Source organism: Trachypithecus francoisi, unplaced genomic scaffold, assembly GCF_009764315.1.
Source record: "Trachypithecus francoisi isolate TF-2019V2 unplaced genomic scaffold, Tfra_2.0 Contig01579, whole genome shotgun sequence".
Lineage (NCBI taxonomy): Eukaryota > Metazoa > Chordata > Mammalia > Primates > Cercopithecidae > Trachypithecus > Trachypithecus francoisi.
This window is the reverse complement of record NW_022681442.1, coordinates 30,965,664-30,981,613: the sequence shown is the minus strand read 5'-3', so window position 1 is coordinate 30,981,613 and position 15,950 is coordinate 30,965,664. Positions and strand designations below refer to the sequence as shown.

Genomic DNA, 15,950 nt, shown 5'->3' with positions numbered 1-15,950 from the left:
TTCCTACTTCCAAAGAATTCTGGTCTAGGCATCAGTTGCACTCTGCCTCCGTGCAGAAGTAAGAACTGATTGAGCTACCAGTCTCCTTCCTGGAGGTTTTTGTTTTGTTTGATTTGGTTTGGTTTGGTTTGGTTTGGTTTTCCACTCCTCTAGTCCAGCTCTGCAGCTGACCCATCAGCCAGTGCCAGAGGAGGGGACAGGAGGAGAGAGGAGGAGCAGAGTGGGTTGGACCAGGTCGACCCAGAAGTCTCAAAAGGCTGGGCGTTTGTCATCCCAGGGGCTGCCTGGTGGGCAGGGAAGTCTTCCACTCTGTGACCCGGGTCTTCCTCACACAGGAGCCTCCAGCGGCCCTGCTGGGGTCTCAGTCTTCAGCCCGACGTCCTGGAGGCGCCAAAGCACAGGGGCTCAAAATGGTGAGGCTGGGAAACTGGGCGCTCCCACCTCTGTCTACCCAGAGACCTAGTCAAACCGAAGAGGGAAAGTTCCCTAGCATCCTTAAGCCCTCCTTTTCATCTGGTCTGCATTTCCACTTTTCACTGCAATCTGCTTCTCTTCTGCACCGCCCCCTCTCCCCCCCAACCCTTCTCCCATCCCTTTTCCTCCCCACCCCACTCCTGCCCCCGCTTCTTTCTCGTTTTCTTTCTTCCTCCCTACCCTCTGGCCTGGGGACACTGGTGCCAGAGCAGACGCTGGGAGCGGGCAGAATCTGATCCGCGTCTCTGGGTCGCAGTGGGAAGGCAGCTCAGGAAATGCGCCCTCCGCTGGCGCCAGGTGGCGGTTCTGGCTGCGTTACTTTTTCCTTGCATCTGTGGCCCGGCGCGCCAGCCTGGACACCAGATCCTCAAGAAGGGAGTTCTCCTAGGGCCAGGTGAAGAATGAGAAGTCCGAGCTGCGGGGACGTTGGGGTTCTATGCTTAGCGGCCACAGCCTGCCCACCCCGGGTTTCCGCCTTCCCACCTCCCTTCGCGCCAGGGCTGAAAGTCCCAGGAGCCCAATGCGCGCCCAGGAACCAGCAGTGAACCTTTTATCTACCCGTCCCCTTCCCCGACATGGACCCCAGATGAAACCCCACACCCAAACACCACTCCTTCCAGGGGCAGATGCTCAGCGCGTCCCGAGCCCGGAAGTCCAACTTGGAGTCCAGGTCCGCGCGGGACCCCGCCTAGCGCCCCAAGCGCACAGGCTGAGCGCCTCGCCCGGGCCCCCTGGGTCTACGGCCTCAGCGCAAGAGCCCTGACCCTCCCCGCCGCAGGGCGCGGTCGGGAAAGCGCGCCCGGCAAGGGAGTTTTGTAGATAAACAAAAGCTTTCGCTCTTCTGGTTTTATTTTCTTGATTCGCCTGTCCCTTCCTTCTTAATCTCCCTCTTCGCTCTTGTTTCTTTAACTTATTTCTCTCCCTCATTTTCCCTTTCTTTTCGTTCGCTTTTCTTTGTCACTCTCCTTTTGGCTCTCTTCTGTCTCTGTATCTCCCTCTTCCATTTTGGCCCCTTCTCTGCCTTTGGGTCCCTCTCTTTCTCTGGCTTTCCCTTTCCCGGGCCCCTCACTCTTCCTGGCCTAGGGTTGCGCCGTCTCCCTGCATCATTTTTTCTGGCTCCGCCGCCACTTTCTCACTTTTTCGTTCTCCCGGCGGCCACCGTCTGGCGGGCTTGGGTCCGGCTCCCCCGCCGCCGTAGTGATTTATTCGCCTCACCCGGCGGAATCAGGTGCTGAACCGAGCCCCGGAACGAGGGAACAGATTTCTCCCAGGAAGGGTTTTGTGAACTAAACGATGCTAATTACAGGGTGGGGGATGTGCCGCCCGGGAAGGGGAGGCGCACGGGGCCGAGCGCGGCCGGGGAGGGGAGAGACTGGGGATGGCCGAGGCCCTCCCGGGGCACCTCCCCTGCACCTCTCGCCCTGGCTTTCGCCTTTCCCTGGGAACTTTCCTGTCTGAGTTAACTATTAACCGCCGGCGAAAGGCAATTTTCTTCGGAATTTCAGCGATTTCCTTTTCTCGGTGGACTCAGATTAACATGCAAACGGTGAGATGCTCGGCTTGAGTCTACGCGCGGGCGAAGATGCCTCTGTCGCCCCAAACAGTGTCCTTCGCGACGGCGGAAAACTACAGCCCGCCCCCGCTCCCGTGCCTGCTCAGGAAGCCGTGACAAAGCCAGTGCCCGCCGGTGCCCAGAATGAAGATGGAAAAAGCCGAGCGCTCCTGCTCGGGGGCGGGGTTGAGAGGGGGAGATTAATCCGGGCAAGCCAAGGGGACCTTAGACTTGCAACCAGGGCCGCCACCCGAGGAGCCCGCATGCAGGGACGCTCCTGAAGGCTTAGACAAACCCAGGGAAATGCCCTCCCCCGCCTGCAGAATCCCCACGCCGTCTCTTACTTCCTCCCTCTTTGCCACTGCCGAGCTTACACGTGCACACACACACACAGCCCTCTCTGTGACCGCAACAAACTTTGTGAAACTTGAACCGCTGGGAGCAAACTTCACGCCCTTTTCTCCTTTCCTCTCTTGCCTGGGCCAGCTCCTCCTGGAGCAGGGAGGGAAGAGGTTCTTGGCCTCCAGACCTGGGAGAAGAGTTTCGGAAAGTCAGGACCTCGCCTCGCTGTGACATTAGACCCTTGCCACCCCACCAGACCGACGGACACTAAACACATTCCTTGCCGGAAGGAGCTAGTAGTTGCAGCGGCCAGGCTTGGCAGGTCCCTGGCCGACCACCCCGCCACTGCCCTGGCTGGACTTTCCCAGGGCGTTGGTCTCCTCGTTCCTATTAAGTCGGGGCTGTCCTGGGCTTGGAGCCCAGGTTCAGGGCTGTCAGCCCCTTGCCAGCTGTGTGAGCTGTCTGCCTTTCTAGTTTATTTTCCCCCAGTTCTCGCCCTGGGTTAGCTCTCTCCCAGCCCTCCACCTGTCTCCATCTCTGACTCCATCTCTGGCTCCATCTCTGGCAGGGCTGCCACTGTCTCTCTGTCTCTCCCTGTCTCTCTGTCTCTGTCTCTCTTGTTTGTTTCAACGCGCGGACACTGATTGCGCCTTATGAAGTTCTAACTGGTTTTGTGTCAGGAAGATCTTTCTCGCTGCTACCCAGCCTGGCGTGACGGATTAAACATCAACTAGTTAAATAAAAATTAATATCAACTGCCTCCTAACTTCTAATGTCATGTTGTTTATAACTAATGAACTGATTAGGGGATAAACACATCACAAAGACATTCAGCTCTCCTGCCTCGGCTCTGCTGCCGCCTGGTACCACTCCTAAGCATTGCCTGTGGGTTGCCAGGCCAGAAGGAGTTGGGGGAGGGGGGTTGCTGGAGGTGGGACAGGCTGGAGGGGCTGAGAGCTCCCTGGGGCTTGCTCCTCTTCTTGCCTTGGTCTCTTTCCTCCCTTTCTCTCTTGTTTTTCCTTCTCATTTCCTTCCTCTGTACATTTCCTCTTCTCAGTCTCTCTTGTTCCCTTCTTTCCTTATTTTTGTCTCCCTCTCTCCCTTTTTCCTCCTTTCCTCCCATCCATTTCTGTCCTCCTCCTCTGCCCTGTACTTCTCTGCCTCTGTCTCTGGTAGTGTTTCTCTCTCTCTGCCAGTCTGGGCCCTGAACCCTTCCCTCTCTGGTTCTCCTCTCTTCCTCCCTCTGTTGGAGTTTCTGCCTCTCTCTTCCCCCTTGTTCCCCATCATTTGGATTCATTCCTCCGTAGCCAGTGCAAAGCATAATGATGACCAGTCCTTGTGACTGGGCCTCTGCCCTGCTACAAAGCAGGAGGCTGCAACCTCTCCCTCAGCACCTTGGTGGAGACTGATGCTCCTCCCTGCTCCCCAGCTATTTAGGGGAGAAGGGAGGGAAGTAGAAGAAGTGAAGGTCCTGTTTGTTATTTCTCCTCTATTTGATCTGGAACAGGAGTGAGGAAATAAAAAATGATTTTTTGAAAACTTTTGCTTTTCATCTTGTCCCAGAAGCAATTAATACAGGCTCAAGTGCTAAATTTAATTTTCAGGAAAAGAAAAACTGCCCTGATACCTCTCCTTCAGGGGCTTCAGCTCTCTCACCAGATAGCCCCAGCCTGACCTGAGCAGCCTCCTGCAGGGCCCTTTCCTAAAGATACTTAAACCAAATCACAATTGTCATCATGACAACAATAAGGCAGAGAAGCCAGTAATCACAGACCCAGCCCCAGTGATTATTTTTTCTCCTAAGAAGCTACAACATTTAAACTTGGTTTGCCCTGGACCTCAGGGTCTGACAAGACAATAACAACAGAAAAAGGTTTTAAAACCAATTTAGCACACGTGAAAATGTAATTCTAATGAAGAATCAATAGGCTGGCGGATCATTTTTCCTGGGACTCCTTGGAGAGACTTTCAATCAATGGGGCGGGCAATGAGCAAGAGGGCCCAAGAGACAGTGCAGGACAAGGGTGAGGGCCAGGAGACAAAGAGAGGCCGAGCCTGAGGGAGGAGGCTGGAGGGAGTCTGAGGTACAGGGCTGGGCCCTTTGACTGACATCACTTTGCAGGCTTCCGGAGGAAGCGTATCAGAGCCAGAGGTAAGAAGTCACCTTCCTCTTCATGGCCCCTCTGGTACGCAACAGGCGACTTTGCACAATGGCCTCAGCTCCCTTCCCGTGAGCCTAGGCCCCAGCCTTGGCACTGCCCCAACTCTGGGCCCTGTGCCCAGGTAACTGTGACCAACTGGCTCAGGAGCAGGCAGGGGACACTGAGTACGCGTGTTGTGTGTTCCCAGTTCAAAACACCTGGCTCCCAGTGGGTGCTTCCCTATGTATGTGTCTGGTACACTGGGCCTCAGTTCAAGTCTCTGATAGAACAGAAGCAAAAGCACCGGGAGTATGTGTGGTCATACTCCACAATTTACAAATCACTTGCACACATACTGTCTCACGAGAAACCTGCTAGAAGGGCAAGGATTATCATCACTATTTCAGAGAAAAGGCCACAAAAGGGCACAAAGAGCTGTGCAGTGAAGCTGAGACTCAGCAGGCCACAGCCCCTGTGTGTGAGTGGGTGTGGTTCTGAGTAGGTGACAGCGAGAGGCTAGTTACATGTGTGATCATCTCACATGTATGCCATGGAGGGACCACACGATGGTGTGAGATTTTTGTGTATGTAACTAGGGTCTCATGTATACATATTGCTCTCCATCCCTGTCCTTGGAAATGTTGCTCTGTGGATAACAAAGTGAAAAAAAATTTTTTTTTCGCTTCTAAGTATTTGTGGGCTTGGGTTGGAAAATCACTGTTTGATGAAAAATAGAAAGAAAAAAAAACAACACCATGATCTCATATTTTAAATCACAGATATTAGTAAGATGATAATTTGGCCATAATTTGCCTGAAAGGGTAAAAAAAATTATATGTCTGTAGGAAGATATTCAAATTTTAAGTCACAGAACCATGATATAGGTTTTGCCTCTGGGCTCTTGTGCCTCTCCGGCTTCCCATCCCTAGTTATACAACCTTTCTAGAGGAAGTTCAGCTGAAGTGGTGGGAGCCCCTTTCCAATTCCTAAGGAAAGTTGGCCCAGTGGGCCTGGTGAACCTGCTGCCTGGCTTGCCTTGGTGCCTTCCTGCCTGGGGCCTGGTGGGGTATGCTCAAGATGGGGCCAGCCCCAGCCTCTGCCTGCCCACGGGGGCTTACCCAGCACTTTCCTTGATAGTCTCTCAGTGTTTCCCCGTAAGTGTGAGCCAGGCTGTGTGAAGTGGGAGGCCCACGGTACTTGGGTAGGGGTATTAAGTGGAGCAAATGAAGAAAGGGAACCCTGGGGCAAGCAGGAGTGGGAGCTGTGGTCCTCAGGAGGTGTGTGTGTGTCAGAAGTAGGAGTACAAGAGGGTACAGGTGAGCAAAGGGGGTGTGAGTGTTTTAGGGAGAGCTTGGGGCTAAGGTGTGAGAGGTGTAAATTCCAGGTTGAGAGGGAGTGATGTGGGGCAAAGCTAAGGTGGGCCTTTCATCAGGGTTGGAAGTGTCAGTGTGCTGGGAGAGGAGGGTGTGAGTCTGAGGATACAGGAGACTTGGGACCAGAACGCTATGGACAGGCATGGCCCAAGCGAGTGTCCCTGTGAGTGTGGCAGGAGCTTGGAAGGGGTGAGTTCCTCCTTCCTTTCCCTCGGCCCTCGCCATCTCTTTAAAGGCAAGGAAGCCAGAACTTTTTTCTTTTATTTAGAGTTTAAAAATAAAAAAGCTCCTGGAGCAGGAGAACCTATGAGGGATTTATCGAGCACTTCCACACTGAACATAGTGGGGACAGGGCCCCCTGGAACCACTGTGTGGCCTGAGAAAGTTAGGGCAGGTCTGTGGAGATCCTGGAAAGGCAGACTGGGACTCGGGGTTGTGTGGCAGGCTGTGGAGCCTCACGTTCCAGAAAGTGGGATGAGGCGAGAGCTGAGTGTGGTGGGGAAGGGGAACCGCACAAAGTTGGGGAGTACGCGAGAGCCAGGCTGTGGGACTGGAGGGGGGCGTATGACAGTGAAGAGGGGGTGGGGTGAGAGGGTGTGCCGGTGTCTAGTCTGGGCTGCGGTCCGTGGGCGCCTCAGGCAGCGAGGGTGGCTGCTTGCCTGCGGCTGGCTGGGGCCTCGGTGCGTGTGCGCGCGTGTGCGCTGGGCGGAGAACCCGGGGCTCCTCGGGGTGGCGGGGCCTCGGCGCGGCCGGGAGTGAGAAAGCCGGCGCGGGCGGAGCACACAGCCGAGGCGGCGGGCGGCTCGGGTTATCTGAGCCGTTTGGTCTTGGGTGGCTGCGCCCAGATCTCCGGGCGGCGGCGGCGAAGGCGAGACGTGTTGTCCGGCCACGGAGGAGCGGGACAGCCAGACTCAGGCCCAGGACGCGGCGGCGGCGGGGAGCCGAACATGGAAGAGCGCGCGGGTCCGGCAGGTAAGAGCGGGAGAGACCCGTTCGCGCCTCAGGCGAGGACGCGGGCAGATGGATGGGGGCAGTCAGGGCCGGGGCAGGCTCTTCTCTTTCATCCCTGTGCTCAGTATCCAGCGGGCTACTGTGAAGGCTGGGGACTGAGGCTCTGCGGACTCTGGGGCCTCCTGGGCCGTCCCTCCCGGTGTCCTCTAAATCTTCTAAAAACTTTCCACTCAGAAAACGTGAGTTCTACAACTTCACTTGGTCTCTTTGCAGAATTTTGCTTTTTCCTTTCTGTTGTGTGTTTAGTACTTTCTCATTCTACTTTGGGCGTACAGATATTTTGCACAACTTCCTCCAAGTTGGGAGCATTGGGAAGGCCTTAGCTTCCACTAAGAAGGGAGTGTGAGCTGGGCCAGCGCCTATGCCAGTGGGTGGGGAAACGCTGTGTATACCTGTGTGTAGGGTCTTGTGTATTTGATTGTGAACACTAATGTAGGTGAGCCTAACCTGTGTAGGGAGAAGGCTCTGCCCGCCGCCCTCCAACAAATCCAGGGCAGCATGGGGAGAGGTGGCAGGCCCCAGGGGACCCAGTGGGGAGAGGAATCTGAAAATGTTTACCCAAAGGGCTAAGGGAGTAGAGTGCTGCTCTCTTTTCCTTCCTTCCTTCTCCTGTCCCCCAGGGCTGCCAACTCAGCTCTGAACTGCCCTTTAGGTGCCCTGGTGGTGTACAGCGGTGGGAAGTCAGGCACCCAAGTTTAGTTTTGGACTTGGGGGAGGGAGAGGGTTGGATCAGGTTTCCAGACTTTTCCAAATAATTCCACAGAGGTCAAGGCCTAATTTGAGGCCTTTATTTGCCTCACTCCTAACCTTTCCCAAATCTCATTCCTTGCTCCCCGCTCCCCTAGTTCAGATTCCAGTTGTTTCAGCTGATAACCCAGGTCCCATCCCCAGCCCTACCCTTGATCTAGCTTCTTGACCCAATCCCTGGGCTGTACCCAATTTCCCTCCTAGGGCCTTGTCCCCACTGGGAAACCTGAACCCCTGGAGTGTCAACTGTGGCCACCTGAGCTTTTAGGGCTCTGGGCACACCCTGTGCACCAGAGGTTTAAGTAGGGAGATCAATAGCAAACAGTTGTAATGATCTAATTAATTATGGCAAAATTAAAAGCGAGTACAAAATCAATCTCTGATGGTGTTGAAGATGGAATTCAATTGAGAGCCCATCTGTGCACCCCCTCGACCGTATAAATATTCAGCCCAAGGACAGACCTAACGTCTGGGCCTTCCTGAGAAACTCTCTCCCCTTTCTTCCTCTCTGCACAGGGCTTCTCTCTCCCAAACTCTTTCTGAATCTATTTTGCCCCTTGATGCCTCCTGTCCCCAGCCCTGCTTCCTTCCCTGTCCCATTTGCTCAAGCTCCTGAGACTCCCACTTTTCCATTTTCCCTCCGGGCAGGCGCTCTGCCTGCATTGCAGGCCTGAGGTTTGTGAACCGGGTTCTCAGTCCCAGAAAGTCTCCCAGCAAGGCATCTAGGCCCCCTCCCCAGGACCTCGGGAAACAGAAGGCAGTGTTAAGAGGAGGGGGGCATCCTTGCGTGCCTGTCAGGGTCCTTATTCTAAATTTCCAGGAGCTCAGGATACTCCAGAAGAGACCAGGGCACTCTCCACTTACCCAGGGACGCCTGCGCCTACTTGTGCCTGACGGGTTAGGGCAGACGCTCCCCCGGCGCGCGTGGCAGAGCGGCCAGCGGTCCGGCTCCTCACAGCACTCCCTTTCCCTTCCCTCCTTTCCCACCTTTGCCGGTGCATGGCTCTTGTTCCAGGCAGCAGCAGCTCCGGGAAAGGTGGGGAGGAGCTGCGGAGCTGGGCAGGAGACAGGGCTGTATTTGGGAAAAGGAAACCGCACTTCGAGGCGGCCCCACCGAGCAGAGCTGAGGAGTCTTACGCCCTCCCAGCCGCTTTCTCTCTTTGCCTCTTTCTCTTTTCACCGCCTCCTTCCTCGTCTCTTCGTTAGCCACGTTTGGCCAGGGCACAACTCCCTGGAGGCCCTGCCTCCCCTAGACGGCCCTGAGCCCTTTTGGATCTCATCCGGCTAGTTTAAAATAACAATGACAGACGCGCGTGACCGAACGTGCCTGCCGGATGCCCTGGCGCAACTGCCGCAGCCGGGTTTGCGAAGAATGCGGGTTTTACTTGGTCTCGCTGAGCCTGTTCCGGAGCAGCGAAAACCATCAGGAAAGGGCGAGGAAAGGAGGAAGGGGACTGAATCAGCAACTAGGGCAATTGTGGCCTTCAGCTATCGCTGCCTATACCCCCAGAACTTACAAAAATAAGCGGTTTATCCTATGCCCTCCCTTTTTCTGCGCTGCCCTGTCCCAGCCGGCTCTCTGGCTCCCTGACGCTAGTCCCCTGCCTTTGCCTTCTGGGGCCCTGAGCTCCCTCCCTGGCCTGTACTGAGTTCCCAGGTTTCTTTCTACCTTGAGAGACTTCTCCTCCCTCTCCCCATTCGGGCGTCAGGTCTTCACAGCCTGGGGGAGACACAGCCTGATGCCTCCCCGCCCTCTTTTGCCAGGCCTCTTCACCCCGTTATTAATTGTTGTGTTGACCTGCAGGATTGATTGGCGGCCCCGCTGGAAGAGGCTGCAGAGGCCTTGGCCTCGGAGCAGCCTCTGCTGAGGGCAAAGGGGGAGGGGGAGGTGCTGGATATGGGTCCCCAGCTCCCATCTCAGCCCCGCCTGGAACATAGCTGTCTGCCTAAACATCCTTCGCCACCCCCTCACACTTTTTACACACCCTCAGAACACTCAAGCACACTCCCACGATCCCCTCATCCAGACGCTCAGTCCCCAAAGAGACACATCAGAAATTCTCCTTAGTTGATTCAGAAATTGAAAGGGGCTTCCTTCCTCCATTAGTTTCTTCAATGTATTCGTTATCCGCGGGTCTAGACCTCCCAGCCTGTCTAGACCTAGCGGAGCGAACTCCTGGGACCTGAGTTTTTTTTTCTTTCCAAGATTTACTTTGCAGCTTTTCTTTTTTAGGAAAAGTTACAGAAAGTTAAGAAATAATTCTGGATGCAGGTGACCCTTAAAGTCTCAAACCAAAGCATTTTTTTCCAGAAAGAGACCCTGTCCTGGCTCCTGAGGGATTCGGTTCAGCCCTTTTGTTTCAAGTTCGGGAAACGGATGGCTCTGGGCCTTGGAGGGCAGAGGCTGGAGTCGCCTGGGGCAGGGGTCTCACCCTACAGCGAGAGCCCTCCTTCCCCCTTTCCCCGCCGGCCTAATCCGTCGCGCGCGCGCGCTCACACACACACACACACACATACACACGACCCCCACAGCCACCGCAACTCCCAGCAACAGCCCTAGCCCCTACTTGAGGCCCCAAGACCGGCGGGCCAGGAACCCCCGGGACGTCCAGGCTCCAGGCTGGACGTGGGCGGAGGTGGCAGGAGTGGAAAAACCCAGGCGGGTCCTACGACGCCCCTTTCCTCGGGTCTCTCCCTGTCTCAGCCAGCCGCTCTCGCCCCTGGTCCCCTCTCCCCTGCTTTCGGGTCCTTTGTCTCCAGCCACCTCGCAGCCTGTCACTGCCTTGGCAGCCCTGCCCTTTGGGCCTCCCGGTCTCTCTGGCGGGTCCCCCTGCCTTACCAGCTCCCGGCTGTGGCCTGCTCTCCGCCTGCTCCTCACATCCACACAGCTGCTGGGAGAGGAGGCAGGGAAGGCGGGCGCGCCGCGGATGGATCCCAGACGGTAGATTTGGTGCCGGCTCGCAACTCCCGGGAAAGTCAGCCCGGGTCCTCCCGCCCCTCTGCAACTCTCCCCAGCGCGGCCGGGTCGCGCGCGCGCTCACCCGCGGGGGCCCTTCCTTTCCCTGTATCTCGGCTGTGGCTTTTTCGCTCCCTCTGGTCTCCCGACCTCTGGAGTGTGCTCCCCTGGCCCTGCGCTCCGTTCCCTTTCGGCTGCCCCTGGCTGTCGCGTGCCCCCACCCTCTGCAGGTCCCTCGGTCGCGGCGGCGATGACGGTGATGGTAACACCGGGGACGTCCTGGGTCAGCCTGCACCTTCTCCCTCGACCACAGCCCGATGAGGCCACGGGTTCCGGGCCCGGCTGCTAAGAGAGTTAATCATTACTTCGCCAGCGACACTCAGCCTCCCTCCGACTCTCTCGCCGTGCCTAGGGGAGGAGGGGAGGGGACAGCTGGCCAGGTGGGGACTTCGGCTTCGCACAAACCAGCCTCTTCAGGCCTCCCAGAGACAGGTGGTGGCTTCTCAGTTCCCTCGGCAACTCTCTTAGGTCCTCTTTCTTCCCCTCCTGTCTCTCCCTCCTTCAAGCCTCCTCCCAGCCAGGCCTCTCCCCACCGTCTCCTGTCCGCTCTGGCTTTGACTGATTAACTGCAGGTCCTGGGAGGACCAACTTTCTTTGTTTGGAACCGGACCGGACGGGATTTCCTTCCCTAGGTCTCCGCCAATGGGCCAGCTCCTCCCGACAGTTTTGGCGGACTGGCTGAAGAGGACCGCGCCTGAGGCCACAATTAACCCGGCTGTTGGTGGCGGTGGTTGGGGGGTGGTCAGTGAGGAATTTAACCGATCCTCTAGCAGCTGCGCTGGTGCAATTGGGAGGGGGGTGCAGGAAATGGGAATGGAGGAGTGGCAGGAGGGATAGACAGAGGGAAGAATGATAAACCTGGACAGGTGTGGCATAGCCAATGGAAAGGGAAACAAACAAAATAAAACACGAAGGCGGCGCGGCGAGGAATCCCCAGTAACCTTTATAGGATTGAAGTTGGGTGGAAAATGCCACCTCCTGCCCTGCCTAAGCACTCAGATCCCTCCTTAAACTCTTTGTGGAAGGGTAAGAGTTCAGAAAGCTGGGAATTTACTCCATAATCTACTATAGAAATGTCTGGGTTGCAGAATGCCTATTGATTAGTTCCATGGAGTAGACAAGACGTGTAATTATCCCCATTTTACACGTGAGAAAACTGAGGCTCAGAGAAGCAAAGGGACTGTGTATGTAGTGGCTGTTGCTTTTTCCTGTAGGCTGTGGGGTGAGTGGACCCTTTAGCTGTGCAGAGGTCCATGGGTATCTAGGGAGGAGGTACAGGCTGTGTCCAGGTCTGAGCCAGGAGTACCAGGGCCTCATTGGGCTTCCAGCCCTTTTAGCTTGTTCTCTGTTGGACAGGACTTTCATTCTTACTTTCTAGACCTGCTGGCTGGGTTTCTCCCAGATTCACTGTTTTTTCAGTTCCCTAGTAGAGTGGCCCATGGGCGGCAGCCACCTGGCTGGCCCGTGCCACTAAGAGGCAGCTTTGGTGGCCAAGTGGCTTGCATTGTTGTTGCTCCTCAAAGGGCCTGTGAAGGGCTGGGCGGGTCGCAAAGACCTCTTGTGAGGGGAAGCTAGATTAAAGGGGGAGGGGCCCTGGAGGATAAAGGCCCAGCACGTGCGCCAGTACTCCATAGGACCAACAGACCGAGCGGGCGGGGCCAGCTGGGAGTCAGGCCCCCCGGGCTTCACGCAGGGAGCCCAAATATTGGGAACAAAAGCAGGAAAAGAAGAGTGAGAGCAGGAGGGAGGGAGGGAGCGAGGAAGCAGAAATTAGGGGGTCTTAGATGAAAAAAAAAAAAAGAAAGTAGCTTAAGGGGGAATGTGCTGTGGAGTGTGAAATTGCAGCCCATGGTGCTCCATATTGTACCAGAAGCTCTTCCAAAAAAAAAAAAAAAAAAAAAAAAAAAAAACCATCCTCCAACGTGACCAGAGGGCCAGGCAGGGGGAAGGGCGGGGAGAGAATGGGGAGGAGGAGGGGGAAAAGCCGGGCAGGAGCCGGTCAGGCCCCTCTGCGGAAGGGGCTGGGGTGTAAGTTTCGGCAGCCTGGGATCTGACAGCCGAGGGTATGCGCCCTGGGGTGCGCTGGGACCCAGAGGGCGAGTGAGCCTCGGTGGCAGGCTCTGGAGTTCGGTTGTCAGAATAACTTTTACTTTTCTTTTTGGTGGTGACTTCCAAAAGTGGGAATAATCCAGAAATGAAGCTCGGCTGCGGAGCTGCAGCTCTGCTCTCCCTCTCTCCCCTCCCTTTCTGCTTCTCTTCCCTTCGGACTTGTTTTCCCCCCTTGGTTCTAAACAGCTTTTTCCCCTCTGAACTTTAATGCGTTTAATTTGGTCCGCGCTGTGGGGAGCATTTCCTGGGGAGGTGCATTTAATTTCGGGATTTCTAATCCCCTTCCTCAGAGCCTGGCCCTAGCTCCCCTAGCCTCTCCCCGGGAAGTGGAAGGAAGAAGGCAGTTCTCGGCCTCCGGGGAGGGGCGCGGCTGGGATGCTCCTGCAGCCCCCGCCTTACTCACCAAGGCCCAGCCGCCTTCCCAAGCGGCTGGAGGCCAGGCGCCTGGGCCCTGCCAGGGCCCTGCAGGAGGAGGGGAGGCAACAACACTTCTGCCTTTTCTCGCCTGGGCAGAAAACGCTGGGGCCAGGGAACTGGAAACCGGAAAATGGGAGAAAGGGTTTCTGGAAGGGAGCATGTGTGGGTGGCAGCGGGGCAGTGGACTGGGTCTACACTGGCACTTCACTTTTACACAACATACCCAGAAACGCATTTGAGAGCCCGGGAGTCACGCTTCGCTTGGCTTGGGGCGCCGGTGGGTGGGTACACTGGAGGTGCGGGGTGCCTATCCGCCACCCCGACACCTACACCCAGGCAGAGCAGGCACGACCCAGCCAGACAGCCAGGCCAGCAGTAGCTCGGCCTGGAGGGCGGAGGCAAGGGTGGGGGCCGCCAGGCGCCTGGGCAAGCCTGGCAGGGAAGGGAGCCGAGAAAGCAAAGGAGCCGAGATCCACAAGGAAGATTTATTGGGCAGATCAGATGCACAGAGGCGGCTAATGAAGCAAATCCCGAGATGGGTATCAGAGCAACTCCCCAAAAGTTTATTTGCCTTTAAATTTCCGCAGGGAGGCGGGTGCCTTGTTTGAAGTGTAAATGCCCCTAGGTTGGGGGGTGGAAGGGCCGCTTTGAAAACACCAGAGAGAAAAGGTTCATTTAGAGGCGGACGGGAAAAGCAACCAACCCTGACAGGTCGAAGCCCGGGTAGTGTTTGGGGTTGGGTTGTTTTCTTTCTTTTCCCCTTTCCTCTTCTTTCTTCCCTTTTTTCCTTTCTTCCTTCCCCCCCACCCCTCTACTAGACTCTAAAGAAGAAAGAGAACAGAAGAGAGGGAGTCAGAGGAGCAGCCAGTGACTGGATGAAGGCCAACCCTTCATCCTGGAGCCCTAGGAGAAGGCAGAGTTTTGGAGAAAAGGGGTTCCTAATCACCAGGGAGCATTACTCTCTAGACCCAGGAATGGGCTGGAGCTAAGGAGGAAGCGGGCAAGATCCAGCTTGGCGGGAGGGTGAGTGTCCAGCTAGTGCAGTGCTGGGGAGAGGATCCCAGGAGCAGGGGGTACTCTCAGGGACTACCTGGGAGTGGGACTTTCGGAAGTGTCTTCACTCCTCAGAGGGTGCATGTGAAGGACAGGTGTGTGAGGACAACTTCTAGCACACTCGGTGCTTTAAGTCCCCTTCTCTACAAAATGGAAAATCTTTCTCACCCAACATGTGAACATGCTTGTTGTGGGCACCCACATTTCATGGTACTTGTAACATAGGGACATGCCTAGCTGGTTCTAGAAAAATCTGCCTCTGTGTGGAAGGGGGCTTCTACTCACAGCTTTGTTCCTCCAATAGTTCAGATGCTCCGAGACAAATTCCTGAATGACCAACTTGGAGGGACCTGGGGCAAAGGTTACTTTAGTTCTGAGCTCCTCTAAGTAAGAACCCTTTCTCAATGTTCCTTTCACCCCAGTTCTGGGTTAATTACTTCCCAGAGGGGAAATCCAGGGCTGTGCTAGCTAATACCACCTGAGATCCCTTGCACTCTGGCCTGGTAGCTGTTCCCTTTCGGCTGCCCGAACTGTTTTCCTTCTTCGCTCCCTAAACGAAGTTAGTGCGTGTTAGTGGGGTTGTGAGGCCAAAGCAAACCCGGGAGCGCCATCTGCAGGCCTCTAGAGGAAGAGACTGACCTTAGGGGCTGGGCCCTGCGCCTTCAACCCCTAGCCCAAGGGAACCAACCTGCCTAGCCACCCGAGGGAAGTGGGGTGGGGGCTGGGAGGGGCAGACGGGGAGGAGTGTTTTCCTCCCAGACTTTACCCCGCAGGTGGAGATAAGCTTATTGGGCTCTGGAGGATACAGGAGGGAGGGCAAATGCCAGGATCCCAGCGGACCCAGGCCCCACAGGAGTGAGGTTCAGAACCCCGTCCCGCTGAGCCTGTTCTGAACTCCTCCTGAGGAATAAGGGCATCCCGAAAACCCGGTACAAGACGCCCAGTAGTAGTAGTAGCCAGGCTGAGTCGGGCTGAGTTAGGCAGGTGCATCTCTCCCCATCCTATCTGCCGCCCAGGCTCCGGCCAGAGGGAGGAAAGCGTGAGTCCGCCGCGCTTCCGCGGGGCGCCCGCAGCTGCAGACAGGAGCTGGAGGAACCTCGGATCCCGGCTGCAAGAGCGCTGCGCAGGCTTCGCCGAGCCGCCCTTTCGCAGACCCAGGGAAGCGGGGGGAGGGAGCGAAGGAGGGAGAGAGAGTTAAAACATCAGCTGAAGTGCCAAGATGATTTATGAGACGAGGGAAAATATTTCATAAAGATCTCCCGGATATTCTGTACTTAACCACTTAGGAGACAAAGGGCTTCTCCTGCCTGGTGCGGATCCCAGCGAGCAAGGGAGCGAGTGCCGGAGAGAGCTGCGGAGGCTCCGGCCGGAGTGGGGCCCGCCCCGTGCGTTGCGCCTCCTGCGCTCGCCCGGGATCCGCCGAACTAGCAGCGGGCGGCGCTCAGCCGCGTCCGCAGCCTCCTCTTCTCCCCAGCCGGGGAGAGACAGCCTCGTCTCCCGCATCCTCTGCCGCCAGCGACCTGCCGCTCCGCACTGTATCCCTCCCTTGCCCCCCTCCCCAGTCACCCGAGGGTTCAGAAATCAAGTCCCCCGGCTCTCCCGCCATCCGCTGGGTCCCACCGAGGCAGGTGGGTACTCGCTGGAGGTCTTCAGCTAGATTCTGAACCAAGCGTTCTGGACTGCCCAGACCCGGTGGGCAAGGGGACTGGGGAGGC

At 56.5% G+C, this 15,950-nt stretch overlaps 1 protein-coding gene across 4 annotated transcripts in view; it reads left to right on the top strand.

The window, feature by feature from the left end:
* The first annotated feature begins 6,524 nt into the window (after positions 1 to 6,524).
* PAX2 (paired box 2) overlaps positions 6,525 to 15,950 on the top strand; it is a 94,048-nt gene continuing 84,622 nt past the window's right edge. For 3 of the 4 annotated variants that reach the window (XM_033185424.1, XM_033185408.1, XM_033185416.1), the window contains exon 1: positions 6,623 to 6,854. In XM_033185424.1, the coding sequence (XP_033041315.1) occupies positions 6,830 to 6,854 (25 nt within the window). In that variant the 5' untranslated portion in view covers positions 6,623 to 6,829. Of the gene's footprint in view, positions 6,855 to 15,950 lie in introns of all 4 variants that reach the window. The other variant, XM_033185435.1, reaches the window with a different exon arrangement.